The sequence below is a fragment of the Macaca fascicularis genome, chromosome 8 (genome assembly GCF_037993035.2).
Source record: "Macaca fascicularis isolate 582-1 chromosome 8, T2T-MFA8v1.1".
Taxonomy (NCBI): domain Eukaryota; kingdom Metazoa; phylum Chordata; class Mammalia; order Primates; family Cercopithecidae; genus Macaca; species Macaca fascicularis.
In genome coordinates, this window is record NC_088382.1 from 149,898,271 (window position 1) to 149,925,377 (window position 27,107).

The 27,107-nt window shown below is 46.1% G+C and overlaps 1 protein-coding gene across 11 annotated transcripts in view; it reads right to left on the minus strand.

Annotated features, from left to right (window-relative positions):
- TRAPPC9 (trafficking protein particle complex subunit 9) overlaps positions 1 to 27,107 on the minus strand; it is a 726,907-nt gene that overhangs the window by 562,069 nt on the left and 137,731 nt on the right. For all 11 annotated transcript variants that reach the window (XM_045399285.2, XM_065519669.1, XM_073999513.1 and 8 more), the window contains 2 exons: positions 19,371 to 19,497; positions 8,527 to 8,672 (listed from right to left, as the gene is read on the minus strand). In XM_045399285.2, the coding sequence (XP_045255220.1) occupies positions 8,527 to 8,672; positions 19,371 to 19,497 (273 nt within the window). The remainder of the gene's footprint in view (positions 1 to 8,526; positions 8,673 to 19,370; positions 19,498 to 27,107) is intronic.

Below are 27,107 nucleotides of genomic sequence, written 5' to 3' on the forward strand. Positions count from 1 at the left end.
CATGTGTGGCTAACAGGGCGGTGGAGGGCTTTTTCTCTAGCAGTAAGAAAGTCTGTTGACCGGAATTATTCAACTTTCACAGAGCTTTCATAAGCATGTTCTCAAGACACAGCTTTTTCCACACACTCTGCACCAAGCACCCTGCAAAGAGATGAGGACTGACTCCACCACACCTATGACATCTGACCCAGAGCTGGCATGTTGACATTGCATGAATTAATACAGCGTCCACCTGGTAAGCTAACAGCTCCCCTAATGCTTGCACCACCATGTACTCATCTGAGCCTCTGGACAATGCAGTGAATGGCTACAGTCTATGTCAGCAACACAAATGTTATGCCCGTTCTGCAAAAAAGGAGAATCCCCCTGACAGGCTGACCCGCCTGCCCGTCCTATGGTCCTGGGAAGCAAGAGAACTGAGAATCGAACTCCAGTCTGTCTGGCTCCAAAACCTACTCTCTTTTCACCCTACTGTTTCACCTCTCAGGACTCCGGAAACTCAGGTCTTGTCCTTGCAGCTTCCATGTCATCCCAGCTCATCCCAGCTTCCATGCCCCCCACTTTCTAGGCCCACCAGCTTCTGAGGACCTTCAGTGGCGGGGGGCTCATCCGCCCTCCTCATTCATATAAGTCAGTGGCCAGAGCACAACATGCTCCCACGCCACCTGCCCCCGGCCTCACCCAGCCTGCCCGGGGCCACTGATGGTCAGCATCCCGGCCCACTCCTCACCACAAATGAAGAAGGTCACTCTCTTTAAACAAGTGGCTAATGCCTGGCAATTAAGAAATTGCTTGCCCTATCATGGTCATGATGATGATGATGATGATGATAAGCCATTTTAAAAATCATTTTCTGGGGTACTGAAAAAATAATGTATACTTAGATGGTCCATGTCCACTAAAGGATAAATCTAAGATAAATCGTTGATTACATAAAAATTTATTTTTTTTCTTTTTTTTTTTTTTTTTTGAGACGGAGTATCACTCTGTACCCAGGTTGGAGTGCAGTGGTGTGATCTCGGCTTACTGCAACTTCCACCTCCCGGGTTCAAGCAAGTCTCCTGCCTCAGCCTCCAAAGTAGCTGGGACTACAGGTGTGCACCACCATGCCTGGCTAATTTTTCTTGTATTTTTAGTAGAGACACGGTTTCGCCATGTTGACCAGGCTGGTCTCAAACTCCTCACCTCAACTAATCCCCCTACCTTGGCCTCCCAGAGTACTGGAATTACAGGCATGAGCCACCACGCCCGGGCTAAAAAGTGATTTTCGCTGAAAGAAGGAGATAACCCCTTTCCACCCTCAGCATGTCAAAGCACACGGTGGTGGCCCTTCCTCACTATTTTGTCCCAGAAGTAGTGGGAAGGCACAAGAATTAGTGTCTCTGAAACGCCCTCGTCTCAGGCCCTGCCCTCCCTGTTGTGGGACACACTGTGCCTGCTGTCATCTGTGGACACACAGCATCAGGTGGTGGCGTTTATTGACAAGTTCGTCTCTTTCTGCTACACTGTATGGACCCACATGGCGGGAAAGACTCCTGATTTATCAATGCATCCCCAGCACATAGCACAGGGCATGTAACTGCTACCAAAAATGTTACTGAATCGCTGCCAGGGACTTTAGAAACATTATCTCTCTTGATCCTCAGAACCACCCTCCGTGTCAGCTTCTAATGTCCCTATTCCATAGAGGGCATGACTGCAGACCACACAGGCGTGATCAGTTGTCCACAGCCACACAGTGGGGAGCTGCAGGGCCAGGCTGCAGCCCAAGTCCACCTGACAGCCACAGCCTCTCCAGGCCACCACACTGCCTCTGGGTCAGCAGTGGACCTTGGCACCAAGCCTGGCAGCACCACAAAGACCTATCACAAATGACAGAAGGCCTTCAAGCCAACACACTCAAGCTGAGGCCGGTGTTGCAGCCATCTTCGCATGGATGTAGCTCAGATGATGGCCACACCAGCCAACACACACAGACTCGGGAATTATTCCGAGTGAAAGTAGAAAATGGTCTCAAACGCTGCCCTCAAGAGTTTCCTCATCTCTAAGACCCAATGCCACCTGCTGTGATGATACCTCCCCCAATTATACACCAAGGTTCATTGAGAGACACTGGAACTTTAGGTTAAAGTTATGGGATCTGTCAAGCCTCTGGGCAAGCACTCACTGATCAGTACACTGCCAAAAAGATATTAGAAGCTATGGGATGTCAATTACACTTTCCTACCACACAAGTGTTATAGCTCAGAAAAAAAACGTACATCATCCACTGAATTCGTCCTCAGCCCAGATGAGCAGGTACTTCTTACTACAGTGAGAAGCCATATTATAAAGGGAAAAGGCCCTGGGCATCGAGTCCTGCAACCTGGCATGGCGCCTGGGGGCTGTCACTGACAAACTGTCTGACCTGGAGCAGGTACTTACATTCATTCAGTCTTAATTTTCTCATCTGCAAATAGGGAATATAATGACACCTGCAGCATCAGCATCAAAAGTTTTGAGAATCACTGGATGATGTTTGCTTAAGCCCTCTTCAACAAATACAGACTGTAATTTTCATAAAAAGAATGCTCGACAATGTCTTTTTATTTGTTTTTTGAGATAGGGTCTTGCTCTGTCACCCAGGCTGGAGTGCAGTGGTGCAGTCTTGGCTCACTATAGCCTCAACCTCTTGGGCTCAGGTGATTCTCCCACCTCAGCCTCCCAAGTAGCTGGGACCACAGGTGCCCGCCACCAGGCCTGGCTAATTTTTCGTATTCTGTGTAGAGATGGGGTTTGGCCATGTTGACCAGGCTAGTCTCGAACTCCTGGGCTCAAGCAATCCACCTGCCTCAGTCTCCCAAAGTGCTGGGATTACAGGTGTGGGCCACCACACTCGGCCAACAACTTCTTAAGATTGAAAAGGAAAAGCAGAGAGGCAGGGCTTGCAATCCATGCCATCAGTGGCGCAGGGCCCTGTGCTCTGGCATCTGGTTTGACACTCTGCTGTTATTGTCTTCAAATTCTCAGCCATGTTTGAACAAAGGCCCTGTGTTTGCATTTTGCACTGGGCCCTACAAATCATATGGCCCATCCCGAGAAGGGGAGTCTCACACTTCCAGTCTCCTAAATCACCTCTAGAAGTTTTTCTCAACAAAAGGACTGAAGCTTTCCTCAAAAGTTCTGTAGGGGAGATAGCTCATCACCAACCCTGATGAGAACAGAAAAGAGCAGCCAGAGACTCTAGAAGATCCCGGGGGAAGAGCCTCAGCACTCATAGGACAGTGAGTCCTGGGCCAGGGGAGACAGAGGAGCCCTGAGGGTGGCCCGCCCATCCCCACAGAGCTCAGAAGATGCCCTCCAGAGAGGAAAGGTGGAGTTCCCACAAGAGGCCAGGAAACAACGTCCCCAAAACACAGCGAGGACGGGATTTGTACAGCTCTCTCCTGCTTACTGCAACACACGCTGGAGCATATCATAGGGGGCCGCCATCAGGCCCTGCCCGTTCATGCAGCACATCCACCCAGTGCCTGCGCTTCCTGTCACCTCGTGTTCTCCAGAGCAGAGAAGCAGTGGCAGGAGAGACAAGGCTGGGGTGTCTTTCAGAATCAATAGACTAAAAATGGCATTTTAAAAATGCACACACACACACACAGGCATACACACACTCACACACACAGGCATACACACACACACACACGCATACACACACTCACACACGCAGGCATACACACACTCACACACACGCATACACACACTCACACACACAGGCACACACACACACACACACATACACACACTCATACACACAGGCACACACACACTCACACATGCATACACACACTCATACACACAGGCATACACACAATACACACACGCATACACACACTCATACACACAGGCATACACACACTCACACACACACACACATGCATACACACACTCATACACACACACACACACGCATACACACACTCATACACACACACACACGCATACACACACTCATACACACAGGCATACACACACACACACACGCATACACACACTCATACACACAGGCATACACACACACACACAGGCATACACACACTCACACACACAGGCATACACACACACACATACACACACTCATACACACACACACATGCATACACACACTCATACACACACTCACACACACACTCACACACACACACACTCACACACTCACTCACACACACACGCATACACACACTCATACACACACACACAGGCATACACACACTCACACACACACACTCACACACACACACTCACACACACACTCACACACACACGCATACACACACTCATACACACACTCACACACACACACACTCACACACACACACACACGCATACACACACTCATACACACAGGCATACACACACTCATACACACACGCATACGCACCATACACACACACATGCATACACACCATACACACACTCATACACACACGCATACACACACACACACACGCATACACACACTCATACACACAGGCATACACACAATACACACACGCATACGCACCATACACACACACATGCATACACACCATACACACACTCATACACACAGGCATACACACACACACACGCATACACACACTCATACACACAGGCATACACACACTCATACACACACGCATACGCACCATACACACACACATGCATACACACCATACACACACTCATACACACAGGCATACACACACACACACGCATACACACACTCATACACACAGGCATACACACAATACACACACGCATACGCACCATACACACACACATGCATACACACCATACACACAGGCATACACACAATACACACACGCATACACACCATACACACACACACATGCATACACACACTCATACACACAGGCATACACACAATACACACACGCATACACACACTCATACACACAGGCATACACACAATACACGCATACACACCATACACACACACACATGCATACACACACTCATACACACAGGCATACACACAATACACACACGCATACACACCATACACACACACACACGCATACACACCATACACACACTCATACACACAGGCATACACACACACACACACGCATACACACACTCATACACACAGGCATACACACAATACACACACGCATACACACCATACACACACACACACGCATACACACACTCATACACACAGGCATACACACACTCATACACACACACGCATACACACACTCATACACACAGGCATACACACAATACACACACGCATACGCACCATACACACACGCATGCATACACACACTCATACACACAGGCATACACACAATACACACACGCATACGCACCATACACACACACATGCACACATACATGCATAAACACATACATGCATACACACATACACGCATACACATACATACACACACACACACACACATGCATACACACAAATTCTACAGTAGACTATATAGTTAGCACTCAGGTTTTCATAAATTTTCCAAAATTCAGAATTGGCTGCACTTTTTCAAGGGCATGACCCCAGGTCTCTTTATTTTCTTCTCATTCTAACAATGAACAGCTAGAACAGCTGGAGCCGCTCCTTGCAAAGCCCACACGGCTCCTCCGAGGGAGGCTGCGTCTGAGCCTCCAGGGGGCTTCCCCAGGGTGTGCAGGGCCCCACCCCACACCCCACTCCCAGTTAGCCCAGTGTTTATTGTTCAAGTTCAATGTGTAAGTAACCAGGTACCCTGCTGACAGGTGTACATTTTTAGAGACCTTTTGTTCACATTTAGTCTCGATAGTCAGCTTCTCATGTTTGTGTCTTGCCTGCATGAACTGCATGACTGTGGGGTCCAGGTAGCAGGTCTCTCCCACACCCTCTATGCACGTGAGAGGAAACCAGAGGGTGCTCACAGGAACAGGACGCTTGGTCTGTGATGTGAAATCAAGCTTGTCACTAACTGAGTAATTTTTAGTTACTTCCAAAAGTCATTTCTCTGAGTTTGTTTCCTCATCTGTAAAAGGGAGATAAAAATGAAATCTTCCAAAACTACTGGAAACTCCGTAAGGCAACATATGATAGCCTCAACATATGATAGCACTGTTTGAATAAAAGAAATGAGGACCATTTTTAAAAGCACAAGGTTCTTTGAGTACTCCTTCCCTAGTTATGCCCTTTATCTTAGCAAACAACTTTATTTCTTCTGAAGCACTTTATTTTTTAAGGCATTCAGATAATTTACAAATATTTAATGGAGTTTATCATGAGACCCTTACAGAAGCTAAGAAATCCCAGAGCTAGTAATATACGAGAAATGCTCATCAAGACAATGTGCTGGCTGGACGCAGAGGTCCCCACCTATAACCCCAGCTCTCTAGGAGGCCGAGGCAGGCGATTCACTTGACCCCAGGAGTTCGAGACCAGCCTGGGCAACATGGTGAAACCCCGTTTCTACAAAAAATACAAAAATGAGTGGGTATGGTAGTGTGCACCTGTGGTCCCAGCTCAGGAGGCTAAGGCAGGAGGATCAATTGAGCCCAGGAGGCTGAGGCGGCAGTGAGCCCTAATTACACCACTGCACTCCAGCCTGGATGACAGAGCTAGACCCCGTCTCAGGAAAAAAAAAAAAAAAAAGATTATGTGCTACATGTAATGCTCTTATTGTCCCTTCTGCCTTGAATTCTGCCATGCCCTGCCAGCAACACGAAACGTACAGTGAGATCTAGGTTCCCCTGTGAGTTCTTGGACAAGACACTTAAACGTCCTGAATCAGTTTCCCTGTCTACAAAATCTATAAAAAGGGATTCATAATAGGTACCCCATCCATTCATTCATTCTTCTGTCACTGCTCCAGCGGCTGGGGAGACAGCAGCCGCACACAGCCTGACAGAATTCTGGCTTCAGGTGATACTGCGGGGCAAAGCATCAATGGGCCAGTGTGGATCTGGGCTGGAGAAAGGCGGGGAAGAGAATCCCAGGCCAGTGTGGATCTGGGCTGGAGAAAGGCCGGGAAGAGAACCGCAGACAGTGCCGCTAGAGATGGCGGGAGGAGTGGCCTGCGAGGCGCTGGGATCAGAAAACACCCCTCTGAGGGAGGGGGCATGTGAACAGAGACCAAAAGGATGTGACAACAATGACAGAGGGGCAGGGGACGAGTTCCTGGCAGAGGAAAGAGCGAGCCCCAAAGCCCTGGGCCTGGAACAAGCCTGTTTCTTTCCAAGACCCGAAAGGAGTGGCTGTGGCTAAACCAGAGTGATGGTGGCAGGAGGCGGCATGAGAAACCCGACAGAGAGGGAAGGGTGTGGGCAGGGCGGGGTCGGGAAGCGCCTGCAGTCCGTAACTCGGGGTGTGGGTGAGCTTGTGAGTGCAAGAGGAAGCCTCTGTCCTGGAAAGAAAAGCATGGTGGAAAAAGGAGTTGGAATGCCTTTTTCCTAAATCGGAGTTAAAGGAATTACGAGTAGAAATAAAGAAACAGAAGGAGAAGAAAGCACTGTATATCAAACGCAGAGCACCACGGTCGTGCAGGCCTTCCGCTCATACTCCTCGGAGGCCCCGGCTGTCGCCAAGCAGCGGCCAGCCTCTAGGCCCTCAAGGCTCTGTCACAGGACATGTGGGCTCAACCAGCAGTGGTCGCCAGTGACAAGAAATCACAATCTCCTGCAAGAGGCCTCAGGCGTGTCTTTGTGGCAGCAAGGGACAGGGAGCTTGCTGCCACAGCCGGGCTTTGGGAAGGCCACCAAGGGACAGGGCCGGCGGTGCATGCGGAGCCCTGGTGCAGGAGGGACGAGAGCTCAGACACAGGAAAGCTCCGGAGAAACTGTCCACTCCCAGTCTCTCCCACAGCACAGCTTAACCCCAGGACTGGCTATCCTGACCACCTGTGTTCACAAAAGAACAGAACACAATTACCTCATCCCCCGCTCAATCCTGAACACAACCCAACCCTGAGTCTTTGATGATTCAAAAGTCACTTCAGCCCTTGGAAAATCAGTCTACATCTCCAATTGTCACTCTTCTGTAGTTCACCTAAGTCTCAGTTAACAAAAGTCTTTCTGGTTTCTAGAACTTTCACAAAATTACCTTATATGAAATACATTTTTAAAAATTAGATCTATGGGCAATTGCCTGCCAAAAGCAGCAAATCAAATAAACTTCCGTGACAGACTACACACACACACACACACGTGTGCACACATCCACACATGCACATCCACAAATACACATAAACACACATATGCATGCATGCACATATGCATGCACACAGGCACACACACACACACACACACATGCATGCATGCACACATCCACACATGCACACATACACACATATGCATGCATGCACACATCCACACACACGCATGCATGCACACATGCACACACACGTATGCGTGCACACATCCACACATACACGCACACACGCACATGCATGAACTGGCCCAAAATTCTGTTCTAAAAATCTAGAAAAGCCATTGGAAATCAGGTGGCATAGCACGGTGGGAAAGCCAGGATCAACATCCTACCTATTTTCTTGTTCCGCTCTTCTCCACGGTTGTGTGCGATAATTGGTGAATAGATGAAGGGACTTTTGGTCGACACGTTCTGGCCCAGCAAGCTCTTCATTTTGTGTGGCCGGAGGCTGGCAGGGAGATTCAACAGTTTCACATGCCTGTTGTTTCAAACAGAACACAAATACTTCAACTGTCTTGTTAGCCTGGTTTCAGAATAAACACAATCAAACGTGATGTGTTAGAAAAACAGTAAATCGGTCAGAAAGAAGATAAATGGAGGGAGGAAAAGCACTCCAAGGCAGCAGGACAGACCAGGAAAGCATTGCAACAGTAACTCAAGACTCTCCCAGAGAGGGGAAATCGCTCCCTGGAACTCGGGGAGCAGCCACTTCCCACTGGGAGCTCCTGAACTGGGCCCAAGGGTAGTCTGGAGTCAGAAAGGCCAGCTTGCAATCTGGCTGCACACTTACCAGCTGTGTGCCTCTGGGCACGTGCCTTGACATCTCTAAGATGTAGGTTCCTTGTGTATCAAGTGCAGGTAGGGCCACCACCTTCCCCGTGGACCCATGGGGAGGATCCAGCTAAAGACTCCTAGCACGGGGCCCACTGCTCGGCCCAGAATGGCTCTTCTCTCTTTGCCTCTCCCTTTCCCAAGGGACCTGCCCGCAGCAAGTGGCAGCCAGACCCTGACCCATGGGAAGAGATGGCATCTATGAGAAGGTCAACGGCACCCTCTGCTCTACTCGCATGCATGACTGCCTCTCCAGCAGCAGCATCTGCATCTGACATTGCTTCCCACAGCATCCCAGCCATGGATGTCTGCCAATCTATACTCATGCTCGAATTCATCCAGCTAGCATTAAGATAAATGTACCAATCCATGGAGCCTGAGCATGATCAGGCACTGTGCTAACCACTGCATACGTATTATCTCACTGAAACATCACAACCACCTTCTTAGTTTGGGTACTACTACTATTGTCTCCATGTCATCAATAAGGAAATTCACACAGGAGGGACTAAGTATATTGCCCCAAATCCCCCAACTCCCCCATGGCTGAAAGCAATAACAATAGGTGACACTATGCTCTTAAACCACAGCACTAGAAGGTGCTGTCGCCCTTGTGACCAGTTTGGGAAGACAGTGGTTAAGATCTGGAACACTCCTGGACGTCAGACAGAAAGGACGAGGGGTGGAGGTGGGAAAACAGGAAGATGGATAGTGACACTGATCGTGATGAATCTACGGGCCCCCACCCCCCGCCTCCTGGCCTCTGCAGGAAGGTGAGGCCCCCTGAGGAGCTCTGGCCAGTAGGTTGTGAGTGGGAGCCACCGAGGCCTCTGTGAGACACACTCTAGAGCGATGGGCCAGCCCCCAGCTCTCTCCTTCGGCCGCACAGCCATGGCGATCCTGGAGGCTGGACATTGAGAAGGTGGAGCACCAGACAGATGCAGCCTGGAGCACAGAGCAACCTCCCAGAGCTCAGCTGCCCTGGAGAGCCGCCCAACCCGCATCAAACGTGTGTGAGTGAGGCAGAAACTGTTGTTACAGTAAATCACAAAGACTTCAGGGTTGATTTTTCTGCCACAGTGCACCCTAACCTATACCGTGTAATAACGACTGCCTTACCGAATCCACAAAATCACCACCTCTCTCAGTGAGGGGGGACCTCAGGTGCCTTGTTCCATCCTGCCCTGTGCAAAGCACGCCTACAGTACTCAGCAGACAATCCCCACCAGAGACCCACATCCCAGCCCTGGGGAGCCTGCCATGTGCGTGGTTCTCTCCCGCCACCCTCAGTGACTCACGGCAGGAGATGGTGCTAACCCCGTGCCCTCCAGACCAAGGGCACACCCAGCACATGCTCCCCAGCTCCCTTCACTTTGTGTGTGCCCTTCATTACGCCTTTATCATACAGGATCAGAACCACTTCATTCTGTGTCTGTTTCCACTCAGCTGTGAGCCTGCTGAGGACAGGGGCACCGGGCCTTGTCTGTCTCTAGCTGCAGAGCTAATAAAATCGTACTTGGCCTATGAAGCTGCCAACAGTAAAGCAGAAGTCTAGGAATAAAGTGTCCAAGACAAGGATGATTTTGACAGAGTCCATTTGGAAACTGCTGACACCATAAAAACCTGACTTCCCTCAGGAGAAGCAGCCATTGGGCCGTGCAAAGAATTGCAGAGTGCTGATCAGGAAAGCGACGCCAGACAAACTGGTCAAGAGGAATGACAGCCAAAAACTACTCACCTTTTGTTTCCTGGTTTTTAATTCATCAACCTTATTCACAGGGAAATTCTCTAAGAAGAGACGGGTGGGGACTACAGCTGGCCTCTAGTGCCTCGTGTGTGTGACAGCGTGGAGGCCGCTTGCTCCGAGTCCGGAGTAACTGAGCGAGCTGGAAGGGGCGACCGCGCCAGCTGTGGCAGCAAGGTGGGGCCAGCCGCTCCCCTCCTGAATGCCGCTATACATTTCTTATCAGCTCCAAACAGCTCTGGTTTAAGAAATTCTCAAGGAAGTTTATGGCTTGGCCACCAGACCATGTATGGGAGCTCAACGTTAGCTCTCAAAAAAGAAAATATTTAATGAATCCCACTCGCCCATCACTGCCCCCAAATTAAAGATTCACTGGTTAACTGGAAATGGCACTGAAACTCTATTCCACTTCCTTAATAATAAATCAGGACTTACAGTGTGTTCATCATCTACATGCTTACTAGGGGCCTGATAGTCTACTGTTGGCTACTGTGTACACACTTTATCATTTTCGCGGAGAATTCCATAAGCAAGGAAAAAAGATCGCGTATAGTTCTATCAGAACCATCCTCTGCTTTAACTCTGGGCAACAGTAACAGGATGTGGGTTCGGCCACCTCCTGGCAGATGAGATCACGCTTGGCCACTACCGTCTCCTCGCAATTAGCCTTGGGCCAAAAGCGCATCGTAGACACTCAATAAATATTTGATCAATTGAATTTTGGAATAGAATTAAAATAGGGATGTATTTTGGCTCCTTTTTTATTACCTGCATCATAATTACTTGAAACCATCTTTGCGTAAGCCTAGTTCAGGCTCCCATGCTACAGAGAACAAGTAAGTATTTTCCTGTAAATTGCTAAAATAGTTTTATTGTCAAATATTAAGAAAGGCCTCAAGGGAAAAGAAAATGGCTCTGATCATCTATTCTAAAACTAAAGTCACAATTAGGAGCCATCCCCAGCAGTAAATTCGTTCACGTCTAACAATTCTATATAGCAGGTCTGATAATTTACTCACCAATGCTGACATTTTTCAACTTTATCCTGTTACACTAACAGGAGCTTTAGTCTTCAGGTGCACATATTACTGAGCTCTTCTTATGTCATAGGGGTTGACCTGCAATGCCTGACTTAAATTTTTTTTTTTTTTTTTTAGCTGGAGTCTCGCTCTTGTCGCCCAGGCTAGAGTGCAATGGCATGATCTTGGCTCACTGCAACCTCCACCTCCTGGGTTCCAGCGATTCTCTTGCCTCAGCCTCCCAAGTAGCTGGGACTACAGGCACCCACCACCACGCCTGGCTAATTTTTGTATTTTTAGTAGAGATGGGGTTTCGCCATGTTGGCCAGGCTGGTCTCAAACTCCTAACCTCCAGTGATCTGCCCACCTCGGCCTCCCAAAGTGCCGGGATTACAAGCATGAACCACCACGCCCAGCCCCAATTTTTTTTTAATTAAACTGGTAAAATCCAGGTTTCCAGGCATAGGATGTTGAAGTGTTTGGCTGATATATGAAGACAGTCCCAGACTTTTTTCCTAAGGAAGCACCTTGGCCTAGTCAATAGCTACTGCCCAGGCTTCCCTTCAGGTGGAGATGAGGAACAAGGATTTAGGAAGAGGGGGACAACCCTACATGTGATGTGGACATTTAACCACTGTACACAGATTCACTGCAGGCCTGCCACGGACCAGGTGCTGAGGGCACCAACAACACGGGCCTGCTCCCCTCGCTCGGCATCAGCAGACACCTACCAGCTCTTCCTGATGCCTGGTACGTAACTCTGGATTATCTGTTGCCCAACTCCTGCCAAAAGCTCACTTATGAGAAATGGCATTCATGAAGGAGTGTGTGATGCACAGCGGCCCGCCTGTTATCCTAGATGCTGGCAACAGGAGGGCTAACTCAAGCCAGCCACAGCAGGCCACACCGCTGTGTTCTCTGGGAGAGCTGCCTTCATCCACTGGTGCTCCGGCCCCATGCCCTCAGTGTGCATTACTGAAGGCTAACAGCAAAACAACGTCAGACACCTGCCCAGATCTTCATGGGGATGTTGCTGAGCATGTTACTCGAAACATCAGAATGTTCTCTTTGAGATAATCCACTAAAGGGGTTTCCCACCTCATTGCTGGGAAGAGATGCATTTCCCCAGTGTGACTGATACATGCTTATTCTTGAGAGAGAGGGGCTCTTGTAGCCAATCACGCTTCCTTCTCGTCAGTTACCTCAGAATCGTGCTCTCTCCCATCTCCAGCCATTACGTAGGACATTATAAATTCCAGGTACTAACAGAACTTGTCACTTTAATTTTCTATCCCACTGTTATTTTCCCTTCACTCTGGTTACCTGAACTTGTTCTTTTTTGAGAGACAGAGAGAGAAAGAGAGTCTCACTGTCACCCAGGCTGGAGTGCAGTGGTGCGATCTCTGCTCACTGCAACCTCCGCCTCCTGGGTTCAAGCAATTCTGGTCCCTCAGCCACCCAAGTAGCTGGGACTCCAGGCACGCACTACCCCATCCGACTAATTTTTTCTATTTTTGGAAGGATGGGGTTCTGCTATGTTGGCCAGGCTGGTCTCGAACTCCTGAGCTCAGGCAATCCACCTGCCTCAGCCTCCCAAAGTGCTGGCATTACAGGCGTGAGCCACTGCGCCTGACCCAGGAATTTAAAAAAATAACTAAATAGCTACATATCTGCTTTTCTTGAGAGAGTGATGGACCTAATTCATTTGATTTAATTTAACATGTACAAACAAAAGTAAAAACTGACAGGGAATGGTAAGGTGACATCTAATTAGAGGCAAAATTCCCTGAAACTTCTGTAAGAACTCATGTCTGCAAAGAGTTTTTCTGCTTATAAAACACTTTCCCAAACATTTCATTTGATCCATGCATGGGAGGTATGTCTCATCAACCTCAGTCCAAGAAGAGGAAGTTAAATCGTTCAAAGTCACACAACTAACTGCAGAATGTGGGATGGGAATATAAGACTACTAAACAAAAGCCAGTGGCTTTTCCAATTTTACATGAAGGGGGTTTATTGGCACTTGGCATAAATAATGTCAATGCATTTTAGTTACTATCCTTCCTTTCTGAAACCTACAGAGATGCGTACACATCAGTATCCCTCACACATCATCATGACAGTCTTAGAGGAGGAAGTGGCATATAGTCTGTTCTAGAAGTATGGCTCACAGCATATATTAGGAGAAAAAAGATCTTGCTTTGACAAGAAAAAGAAAAGGAGGAGGCTAAAGAATTACGAAGGCCAGGCACAGTGGCTCACACCTGCAATCCCAGTACTTTGGGACGCCAAGGCGGGCAGATCACGAGGTCAGGGGTTTGAGACCCGCCTGGCCAACATAGTGAAACCCTGTCTCTACTAAAAATACAAAAATTAGCTGGGCAAGGTGGCACATACATGTAGTCCCAGCTACTCAGGAGGCTGAGGCAGGAGAATTGCTTGAACCTGGGAGGCAGAGGTTGCAGTGAGCCTAGACTGCGCCACTGCACTCCAGCCTGGGAAACAGAGCAAGACTTTGTCTCCAAAAAAAAAAAAGAATTATGGAGCAAGGACATCACATCTGTCCTAATTCTCCCTACTTTCAAATGGCAAAAACTTAGGAGAAGGGCATGAAAAGCTAATCTGGCCAGCACATTACGGTGTGCACATTTTTATCTACAGGTGAAAATTCGTCTCATATAAAACACGAGCCTGTTTATTAGTAAGAATGGAAGCATATAACCAGCTTTCTGCGTCAGAAAGTGTCACAATTCCAAGGAAGAGAACATGCAGTTCATAAAGCGTGCACTCGCTTCAAGGTTGTGCTTTCCCAAGGTATGCTTTCTGACTTGGGAAGGCAGCTATTCATCAACGCATTATCTTGACTCATAAGCATTACAGGTCACAAACCGAAACCAGGACTTTTGATCTGGAGCAGTGTGGTGGGATGAGTGGGTCTTAGGTGTCATTTGCTACTGTGTCCTTGTCAGTTGCCTCCTAACATCCACTTGCTGCTTCTCCTGTGCCCAACTATTCCTAGGTTTTGCTTTAGGGGAACTATATATGGTCTCCTTGCAGCCATGTGGTTTGCAGGGACTCAGTTCGATCTGAGCACATAACTCCATGAGGGGCAGTGAAAAGCAAAAGGACATTCTCCCCCTGAAAGAAAGCAGTGTTCCTTTACAGGTGTTACTAAAAGGCACCTGCTCTCTTTTCCTGGACACAGTAGTGAGAGGATGTGAGGCCTGGAGCTGACGAGCCACTCTGATAGCACCTGGGGCCTGCAACTAAAGCCAATACTGCAGAGGACAGAGCTCAGAAGGAAAGAAACCAAGTTTTGATGAGGTTGTTTGAGCCCTGACTCCAGCCCTACCTGAATTTCTCCCTGAACTTTCCAGGTACATGTGCCATAAATTATTTTTGCCTAAGTTAGTCTGGTTTCTATCAGCTGCTATTACAAAATATTCTAAGGGATCCAACTATTTACTCATTCAACACACAAGGTCACCTGGGGGCTACAAAGACACAGAAGAGAGAAGGACCCAAAATGTCAACAAAGATGCACAGTCAAGTTCCATAAACGCCACGGAAGAAAGACATGGCATATACTGTTGGCTGGCTGACCAAGCACCAATTTCTGACCCCATTCTCATTCCCCACCTATATCACAGATTCTAGGAAAGCTAAATATTTATTTTCTCAGCCTGTCTTGCAATTAGAAGTGGCTATGAGACACACTGCCTGTTAATGAGATGGGGGCAGAAGCCTACTCAAATCTGCCAAGAACATTTTTGCTTCCCTATTAAGCAAAAGATAGACATCCCTAGACCTGCCCCTTCTCCTTTCTTTCTGCCTGGGATGTAGATGTGTTGTCTGGAGCTGCAGCAGCCATCTGGTAATCATGAGGTAAAGACAGAATGACAGAGAGGCCACTTGTTTCCAGCTTCTTAATAGACTAGAAAAATAACTTCCTATTGACTATCTACTACTAGGTCTTTTGTCCTTTACAGTTGAAATAATTCCTAACTTACAAAGACAATATAGTCATTTCTACCTGGGTGACTCCAGAAAAGGCTTTATAGAGGACATAATCCTTGAACTAAAATCGTGAAAGATGACTAAGTATCGTCAGGCAGCGCAGGGAAGCACAGGTATTCCAAGCCAGAGATAAAGCCTAAATGCAGGAACAAAACCGGGCACACATTTGGCCCACTCTTAAGTATTTCCACAAGGAAAAGCAGGAGCGCAGGACCAGGAAAATAGGGGGCTCACAATCAAGTCTGGAGACAGGGCAGGCCACAGAGGCCCTGCAAGCCATGCAAAGCAAGTACATTAGAGTCTGTTCTCTAAGCGGTGGGGAGCAGAGCAGGCTACGAGATATTCCGGCTCTCCAAATGTTCCAAAGACATTCCCTTTCATTTGACCAGTCGTGCTGACGTCCCGTGGGTTTACCACACTGAATCTCAGGCAGTTCTTCTTCCCAGTTTTCAACGAGACCAGGTACGATCCACGTGATGAAGGAGTCCCAGGACACTTAGGGGTTACTTCTCTAGCTAAAGTCTTCAGAAAACCATCACGAATATGTTTACACAGATGGTGGGTCATACCTAAAATCAGATTTTTGAAAACAACCCATGGCCGCGCGTAGTGGCTCACGCCTGTAATCCCAACACTTTGAGGAGGCCGAGGCGGGCAGATCACAAGGTCAGGAGTTCGAGACCAACCTGGTCAATATGGTGAAACCCCGTCTCTACTAAAAATACAAAAATTAGCTGGTTGTGGTGCCACGTGCCTGTAGTCCCAGCTACTCAGGAGGCTGAGGCAGAAGAATCACTTGAACCCGGGAGGCGGAGGTTGCAGTGAGCCAAGATTATGCCACTGCACTCCAGCCTGGGCAACAGAGCAAAACGACATCCCCCTCCAAAAAAAAAAACCACAGTCCATGACCACACCAGGCAAGAGCAATGGCACCAGGATGCCAGGCAAGACTCAGCTGTTTGCAGGGAGCTCCGCCATAAGGGCCACAGGACCCTAACAGTGAAAGAGACGCACTGCCCAGGAAAGGGATGCTCACAGGAGATTTGGAAAACAGCGCCTGCCCAAATGGTAGACTTTTATACTTTCACCCAATCTGTCTTTTCTAATGTTTTTTTTTTGTTTTTTTTTGTTTTTTTTTTTGAGAGGGAGTCTGGCTCTGTCGCCCAGGCTGGAGTGCAGTGGCCGGATCTCAGCTCACTGCAAGCTCCGCCTCCCGGGTTTACGCCATTCTCCTGCCTCAGCCTCCCGAGTAGCTGGGACTACAGGCGCCCGCCACCTCGCCCGGCTAGTTTTTTGTATTTTTTAGTAGAGATGGGGTTTCACTGGGTTAGCCAGGATGGTCTCGATCTGCTGACCTCGTGATCCGCCCGTCTCGGCCTCCCAAAGTGCTGGGATTACAGGCTTGAGCCACCGCGCCCGGCCTTTTTCTAATGTTTTAATAGCCGAGGGACCAAGATGTGAATGTTACAGTACTTTTCAATGTGCTGTTTGAAAACACAGGTGAAAAAACGTCTCCAAGAAGAAAACTAAGACGTACTGAGCGCTTCCCAGGCGCTAGGCATGGTGCTCTGTGCTTTCGTGTGCCTCTGCTCAGCTGAAACAGAACCAGACCACCCTGTGTGGGGCAATTTTTAAGCCTCGTTTAAAGATGAAGAAAACGAAGTGTAAAGAGGCTGCTTCTTTACCAAGGCCACGCACAAGCGAGAGTGAACCCACCGCCTCTCGCTTCACTCCAGGCCTGCCTGGCGGGCTGTGAGGAGAACAAGCATGCTCCTTCCTTGGTTCCAATGACCTGCAAAGACCAATCATCCCCAGCTTCAGGGACAAGAAGCCTGAGCTCCTGGATATCTACACACAGCACCAAACACCCAGAATGTTCTGTAAGCTTCATAACATTCTACTAGGCAAGGTTTTCTAAATTTAAAAATGATTCAAGTCATGATGTAAACATAAAATTATTAAGAAAGGCTTTTCTAGGCCTTAATCTTTAAAAAATGAATCATGCCCTTAATCCCAAGTCAAATACGTTCGGCTCTAAGTCTTAGTCATAGAAAAGCCTCAAAGGCCCTTCCCTCCACAGCCTGCATTAGTGCTGAGCAAGCACTGGGCATGCAGGGCAGCCACGCCATTCCTGGACCCTCCGTACAGCGGTGCGGCAAGTCCCTTTGGACATTCTGAGGAGCAGCCAGAGCAACTTCTCAGGCCGCAGCCACGCCGTTTGGATGCTGCTCTTTGCAGCTCTGCCTGATGAACAATCTCAGCAGTGTCCTTCAGAACGCCTTAAAATTCCAGTGTGGCCTGCCAGGGGCTGCAATGCACAGCGACCCTTTCTGCCCCCACTTCTTGGGAGCACACAACTCTTTGGCAAAAAGAAACCATTTCATTTGGCAGTACTATACTTGCCTTCAAAGAAATGCAGGGAGAAAGAAAACGAACATTTGTTAAGCACCATACACATGCTTTTACATGTTACTTCATTGAATTCTCATAATAGCTTAATGCTATGGGTTTTCATTCTTAATTGTGGGAGCATAGTGGGGAGATAAGCAAACTGATACCCAGGAGGTTAAGTGACTCGTTCATGGAATGCAGCAGGCCTGTGAGTCAAAGCCCAGGGCATGGCAAGACCAAGTGAAGCTGGGGAACAACAGCCAAGCCAAGAGCGTTTTAAAGATACTTAGCATCTTCATCACACCGAATCCTAAGGCTACAGCACTTCCAACCAACAGCAAAATGTCAAATTCAACTGTTTCTTTCCAGTCTTCAAACAAATCTTTCAGAAATTCAGAAATCACCTCACAAGACTAGTTCATAAAGCTTTCGCAGGTCCTAAGCCTGGAGTGGTTAAGAAAAAACAAAACCCCTCTGCAAGGACCCACTTCGCACGTGCCATAGGGTCTCCGCTCTCAAATCGCACACTCTTAGGAGTGACAGTTACACAGAAAGGACGGCACATGGCAGCAAATCCTGGGAGAGTGGTGAGCAATGGGTGCCCTGGAAAGTCAGGGAGCTCGCCTCTCAGAAAAGGTGTCCTGGAAACGGGGCTGAGGATGAGTGTGGAGCAACAAGGGAGCACAGACAGAATGAAGACGGGAGAGGAGACAGCCTGCCAGGCAGAGGCCGTGCAGAGCAAAGGCGGGAGCTGGCGAGCGCTCGTGTGGGCGAGGAGCTGCCCTGTTCCCGTGTGGCTGGGGTGCATGGCCTGCGGCAAGGGAAACGACTGAAAGCTTCCAAGGAGAAGATGATGTGGTCATGCCAGTTTCCACTGCGGTGTAGTGGTCGCAAGGCAGGCTTTGGAACCAAGCAAGGCTGGGTGCAGACGGGACTCTGCCATTCAATGGGCATGGAACTGCAGCAGTTACGGAATGTCGCTGGCCCTGACTCTCTCATCTCTAAAATACTTACTTCCATGTCATAGGGCCGCTTTCCAGTTTAATGAGATAATGAACCTGATACATAGCCAACCAAAAATGGGAGCTCTTCTAAAGACCTCTATTCACAATCAGACTAGCGGACGGTGTCCCGGAGGGCAGTTGCCTTTCCCGCTCCGCAGGGCCCATCTCACCTGACGATGGGAAGCTTGGTGAAGGGTACCGGCGGCAGGGTGAGGCCGCCAGGGAGCGCAATGGGTTCCATGGTCCCAGGACACTTGGACGTATAGTTCTCTAGGCTTTGGGTCACATCTTTCTTTTCTGAAGAGAAGATGAAAACAAAATAAAGATTTATTAGGCAAAAGTCAAAGTGGCTGGCTTTCATTTTACTTGGGGCATTTCATGACAGTCCAATGAGTCCAATCTTCTGACAGAAATTAAGGGGCAGTGAGCAAAAGAGGCCAGAACAAAACAGAAGCTATATTCCACTTATTTGAAAATCACCAGCAACTGCTCCTCGTAAGGGCCTGTGGATAAAAGGGAAATTAAGTTAGTATCCTCCAGGAGACTTCCATTTTCCAAGAAAATAAACCCTTATCAAATTTCAAGAAAGTCTGTAGGCAGGACTAGAGAATCAGTACATTTTATAACTTAACAATACTTTTTCGGCAATTACTAGGTAATTACCAAGCAAAACGCCAGGACCTGTCTGTCCCTCAGGAGTCTGTAATTTATCTGTATGACAGATACTTAGGCAAATAAGTGCAAATCAACATTTTTGAAGCAAATGTAGAGCTTTGTGAGAAAAGACTGTTGTTCCCCACCCCGCCCCCGTCCCTTTCACAAGGAGGGAGGAAAAGAGGACACAGGCGATAATCATGTCCGCTTACTGCCCACGGCACACTCTAGACAGGTCACAGACACAGACCCCTTCTCACCACAGCACGACAGAGCTCAGGAGCACCGCTGTGCTCTATGACTCAGGCTGGCTCAGGAAGGCAGGCACTCGGGTCCCCACTTTGCAAATGAAAAACCTGAGACCAAGTGAAGTTAAGCAGCTTGTCAAAGACCATGTACTTGGCCTTAGGCCTGTGGTTTTCTCACTAGAGTGTTTTAAAGAATTAAGGAAAGGATGGGATTACGGGACAGGTGTGAACAAGGGAGTCTCTCCTCGCAGCATCTACCTTCTCTGTGAAATACCGAAGTCACTGCTGATGAGGAAGACAGAGGACTTGGAGAGAAGAGCAGCAGAGGGACACGATCACCAGGGATGAGACCTAGAACAGCGAAGTTAGATCCCACTCCAGGAGACGCCTTGGTCTTTCCCTGTCTAGTGTGCTACCACCTTAGGGGAAGTCCTTCAACAGTTCTGCATCTTGTTTGCCTACAGTAAGAGGAGTGCCTGTATCAGGAATTACTAAGGATAAATGAGATAATGCATTAAAAAAAAAACAATGACTGGCAGATACGGTGCACTGAATAAACGGAAATGATAATAACCATTATCATCATTATCATATAGATGCACTGGAATGGACAAAGAGCAGGTAAATAGCTGCAAAGTGAAGCCAAGTGCTCCACTGAAGCTGGTGACCATAAATAATAAATATCAAGGCAAGGACTTCATAGAGCTCAGGCACATGTATTAATTGGTAAACTGCTACCATAGGAATTGTCTGTGCCTAAGCAAAGCATTCTTCTTTTTTTTTTTTTTTTTTTTTTTGAAACGGGTTCTCACTAGTCTCCCAGGCTGGAGTGCAGAGGTACAATCTTAGCTCACTGCAACCTCCGCCTCCCAGGTTCAAGCAATCCTCCCACCTCAGCCTCCTAAGTAGCTGAGACTATAGGCATGTGTCACCATGCTTGGCTGATTTTTTAATTTTTGGTAGAGATGAGGTCTCACTACATTGCCCAGGCTAGTCTTGAACTCCTGGGCTCAAGTGATCCCCCCGCCTTGGCCTTCCAAAGTGCGGGGATTACAGGCATGAGCCATCACACCCAGCCTGCATCATTCTTAGGAAGCCAGAGAGCAGAGCAGAAAAGTGACCAAAATGACTTTTGAATACAACACAACAAGGTTAATCTGAAACATGAAAAAAGTCTTTAAATAACTTAACCATTCTCAATCTATAAAAATCTCCCAAAGGGCTCCAGCTGATACCCTGTATATTATCTAATTTGCCTAATGTTAGGCAGAGCACTTATGGGTGAGGTATCCTATTCAGTTGAAATCTACCACCCCATACGCACTCTCGGTAAATGCTGCTGAAATGAAGAAGGAAAGGGATCTATTTGCAGTGCCTCATGCCACTTGCACTGTTATCCAAGAAAGGAAAGGCACCACAGTGTATCATTCGGCTAAGCTCTGAACGGCATTTCTAGACAGAAAATAACGTACACACTGAGTAGCACAGGGAAGCTGCTTCATTGCAGCGTGGTCTGGCTGTGCCATTTCATTAGAGAACCCCCGTGTTTGTGCTTTAGGTCTGGTCACTATCCTGTGGAGGAATTTCCTATGTAGGGGTACAGCCTGGCTATGAGCACTCTCAGAGCTTTGTGGAAGGCTAGGTTGGGGGTACCTCAATATTCACTTATTCCCCTTGAGCGTTGCAGGGCACACCTCTCCGGCTGTGCCTGGTGACTCCCTGAAGGGAGTCAAATGCTCATCTTCTGCTGGGACGGAAAAGAGACCGTCGCCTGCTGCAGGGGCAGAGGTGATCTGTGGATATGTAACCGATCATCAGTGATTTTCAGCAGTGCCTACTGTTGCGTGGTGCTCCTGCGAGGCACGGGGAATGGGGGTTGCTTCTTGGCTTTCCCCTACTACCACACGACCCCATTGCCACTTCAGTGGGGTTTCCAGAGTCAAACGCTTACGCCCAATTGTCAGCATGGCCCATCCAGTGCAAAGGCCCCATCCACCTTCTCCTAAAGGATTCAAGTGTCGGCTATAAATTGTTGCCAGATCTATTATTTCATCAGGAATTACAAACTGGTGATTTTCTAATTCTCTAATTCCTCTGCACTTATAAGCTAGAACTTGTCTATAAGGAAGGATTTTTTTCCTCATCAATCATTTGGTTATCCTGGAACACAGACAACACAGACATTAATATATAGTTGAGTCTTTCCCTTTATTTACTGAGTGGAGAACTCTTGCCCTATCAAACTCCAGTAATGACCAATGCGTTGTTTTGTTTATTGTTTGGTATCATTACATATTGATGGATTTTTATCTAACTGATGTTTCTGTTGTCATCACATCCTTTTTTATTTCTAATTGATACATAATAATTGTACATATTTATGGGGTACAGTATGATGTTTCAACGCACTTATTGTGTAACAATCAAATCAGGGTAATCAGCATACACACTGCCTCAAACATTTATCGGTTCTTTGTGATAAGAGCATTCAAATTCCTCTCTTCTAGCTTTTTTGAAATATACCTTTATGTGAACTATAGTCACCTAACCGTGCATTAGTATACCAGAACTTACTTCTTCCATCTAACCAGAGCATTGTATCCACTGTGCATCCTCTCCCCATCTCCCTTCCCCCGACCATCCCCAGCCTCTTCTAACCTCTATTCTGTTAATTCCATGAGACAAATGTTTAAAAATTTCACACCTGGCCGGGCGCGGTGGCTCAAGCCTGTAATCCCAGCACTTTGGGAGGCCGAGACAGGCGGATCACGAGGTCAGGAGATCGAGACCATCCTGGCTAATCCGGTGAAACCCTGTCTCTACTAAAAAATACAAAAAAACAACTAGCCGGGAGAGGTGGCGGGCACCTGCAGTCCCAGCTACTCAGGAGGCTGAGGCAGGAGAATAGCGTAAACCCGGGAGGCAGAGCTTCCAGTGAGTTGAGATCCGGCCACTGCATTCCAGCCTGGGCGACGGAGCGAGACTCCATCTCAAAAAAAAAAAAAAAGTTCACACCTGAGGGAGACCATGCAGGAGGACTTGTCTTTCCGTGCCTGGCTTTTTTCACTTAACATATGCCCTCCAGGTTCATCTGTGTTGTTGCAAATGACAGGATTTAATTCTTTTTTATGGCTGAATAGTATTCCACTGTGTATCTATATCACATTTTCTTTATCCATTCATCTGCTGAATGGCACTTAGGTTGATTCCATATCTCGGCTATTTGAACAGTGCCGCACTAAATACAGGCATGCAGTCACCCCTTCAACACTGACTTCTTTTCCTTTGGATATATGCTCAGTAGTGGAATGGAAGATCATACAGTGGTTCTATTTTCAAGTTTTCTGAGGAACCCCCATACTGTTTAACATAATGGCCGTACTAATTTACATGCCCACCAATAGTGTGTAAAGGATCCCTTTTCTTCACCTCCTCACCAACATTTCATCTTTTGACTTTCTGATAATAGGCATTCCCACTGGAGAAAGGTGATTTCTCATGGTGGTTTTGATTTGCATTTCCCTGATGATTAGTGATGTTGAACATTTTTTCACATATCTTTTGGCTATTTGTATGTCTGGGTTTTTTTTTTTTTTTGGTGGGGGGAGGGCATGTGAGATTATAAGGGCTGATTTTGAGAGATAAAATACGTTCAGTTTCTCTACATATTAATCATTATTGTCAAAGGCACACAGATGCAAGACCAGCATATGGGCCCCTGTGCCAGATTAACAAGGTTTTCTTGAAGCAGTAACCAACTCCTTAGTAAAGGTTATAAAGATTATAAAAGGCTTATGAAAGCTGTATCTTACGTTCAAGATTAAAATTTTATAGATAGTTCACAAAATTTTGAAAAACAAATTTAATTGGCTTCATGCTATTTTATTAGGGCATATTGTTTGGAAAATTCAGTCTTCTTTCTCAAAGAATGAAGGTTTTCACCTTTTTTTAAAAAATCCTTGAATTATTACTTTGGTCAAATGAATGACTTATTTTATAATTATCTGTGATACCAAATGTTTTAAACTTCTGACCTTTCCAAAATCAAATTATAAATTATGTCTTTTTCTGACCTAATTAATCCTTTAAGATATTAGGTTCCCTAAAGTCCAAAAGTTATATAATTTGTCTTATTTGGTATAAAAATTACACAGGAAACATTGTCAAATATGAAATGGTGTTTAGTTCTCTTTAGGTTATATTTATACAAATATGTTATTGGTATGTGTTCCAAAATCAAGGGAAACTCCTATAATTCTGATATGACATAGTGTACATTATCAATAATAATTATAATTGTTATGTTAAATTATTGTGTGCTACAGAGGTAACAAATTTCTTTATGGATTATATCTTTGACTATGGCTGCCCTAAAACCTTTTGTCATCTACAGACAACTGTTTTGGTCCTCTTTAGAAGGTGGTTTTATAATCAGCTATAAAACTCTACCCAGTGCTCTTGAATACAAGTTTCTGATAACTTTGGAGATTGTGACATCAGAACAAAAGAAAAACTTTCAGGACTCATGGAGATCTGAAATGTTCAGGAATATCAAGCAGAATAGGAATTAACTACAGACTGGACTAATACAAGACTTAAGTAATCTTTTTGACTTTTGCTTAAAACATTGCTGGTCCTTTGTTTTGTTTTTTCAGAGTCAAGGAAACTTTTCTTTTGAGCTATTAACAGCTTTTAATGATTGAGTGTATTATGAACAAAATTTAGAACCTATTTGTTTCATTCTACCTGACTCCTCCAGAATTTGGAAACTATTTGTGAGTATTCTTAATACCTAATTTGTTGAGAGTTTTTATCATGAAGGGATGCTGAATTTTGTCAAATGCTTTTTCTGCATCTATAGAAATGAAAATATGCTTTTGGTTCTTCATTCCATTAATGGGATATATCACACCTATGTTGAACCATGTTTGCATCCCTGGGATGAATTCCACTTGATCATGGTGGAAGATCTTTTAAATGTGTTGTTGAATTTTGTTTGCTAGTATTTTGTGGAAGATTTTTGTGTCCAATCTTCATCAAGGATATCTGTCTTTTGAGATTAGTTTTCTTTTGTTGATGGTGTGTCTTTGTCTAGTTTTAGTATACCAAAGTAATGCTGACTTCACGAATGAGTTTGGAAGTAGTTTGAGAAAAATTGGTACTAGTTCTTTGTTAAATGTTTCAGCAGTGAAGCCCTCAGGTCCTGAGTTTTCTTTGATGGGAGACTTTTTATTACTGATTCAATTTTCTCACTCGTTTTTGGTCTGTTCAGATTTTCTATTTCTTCATGATTCAATCTTGGCAGGTTGTATGTGTCCACGCAGTTATCCATGTCTTCTAGGTCACTGAGTTTGTTCGCATATAATTGTTCATAATAGTCTCTTGTGATCTTTTATGTTTCTGTGTTATCAGTTGTAAATTTCTCCTTTTTAATCTCTGATTTTATTGATTTGACATTTATTCTTTTTTTCATAATCTAGCTAAAGGTTTGTTAAGCTTTTCAAAACACCAGCTCTTCATTTCATTAATCTTTTGTATGGTTTTTCTAATCTCTATTTCATTTATCTCTACTCTGATCTTCATTATTTCCTTCCTTCTACTAACCTTGGTTGAGTCTGTTCTTGTTTTTCTAGTTCCTTAAGATGCAGTGTTAGATTGTTTATCTGAAAGCTTTCTTCTTTTTTGATGTAGGCACCATCTTTGGCCAGTGGGAGTCCCTTCTGGTTGGTTCCCATTATTCTTTGATCCCATTCTTTCTGGTTCATATCCAGCCCCAGGCCTAGAATAAAATCATTTCTCCAAGGAGCTCTTACTCCCTTTAGTGGAAAGAAGTGTTTAAAGACTAAAACCCAGAGGCTAGAAGTACTCATTGCTCCTAGATTCTCATTGTCTCTGAAGGGCTTTACAAAGGACAGGCCAACTTACAAAGTTTTTACAGTGGTAAGATTATAAGTGCTTTCTGCTTTAATTTTTTTTTTAAGTTTGACAACTAAAAATAAAACATTTGGACTATCAGCTCCTTAAAAGGAAGAAAGTCGTGTCATTACTCACAATTACATTTACTGAGCACTTACTATGTGCCAAATATTGTACTATGTTCTTTAGACTATAAAATCTTTAAGGCAAGGGATTCTGGTATATATTAATAACAAACTTGTATATCTTTTATCCAAAATAGTCATATAATGCCCTCTTACAAAATACCTGCCAAAGAAGAGGGGAAAGGCATTATGATCCCCCTGTTAAAGTTCATAAAGATGAACCCAGGAACAACCCTGGAAGTTTGATTATGGATTGGTATCAAATGTCACCAAAAAATAATTATTAATGTTTTTAAGTATAATATTGCAGTTTTATAAGAAAATGCTCATATTTTAGCAATGCATACTAAAGTATATGTTCTCCAGTTCACAGATAGCTGTGCTTTCATCTCTTCTGACCTCAGAGGAGTCTGTGCAGTAGGCACAATTGTCTCCATTTTACAGGCCTCTGGATACTCAGGATTTTCCCATTTGTCTTTGTAGAACTGGCCTATTCTTTTTTAGAGAACTCCAGACATTGGCATAGAATATATATATATTTTTTTTAATGGGCTCTATTAGTCTCCCAGAGAGGGAGTAAATAGGGGGTATGGTTGGGATGGTCTTGAGATTATGTTCATACTAATCCCCTCTCTGGTTGGCTCTGGTCAGGGGTGTACATCTGCCCTAATTCTTTTTCCCTTTGGAAGCTCTTGAGGTTCAGCAGTGTTAGCATGAGAAAGAGTTCAAGGTCAGATTCTTTTCCCCTTTGGAAGCCCTTGAGGTTCCGCATAGTGTTGGCATAGGAAAGAATTCAAGGTCAGAATTTCTTCCCCCTTTGGAAGTCTATATGGTTCTGCATGGTGTTGGCATGCAGAAGAGTTCAAAGTCACAATTCTTCGCCTCTTTGGAAGTCCTTATGGTTCAGCACGGTGGTGTCATGGGGAAGAGTTCAAGGTCAGAATTCTTTTCTTCTTTGGAAGCC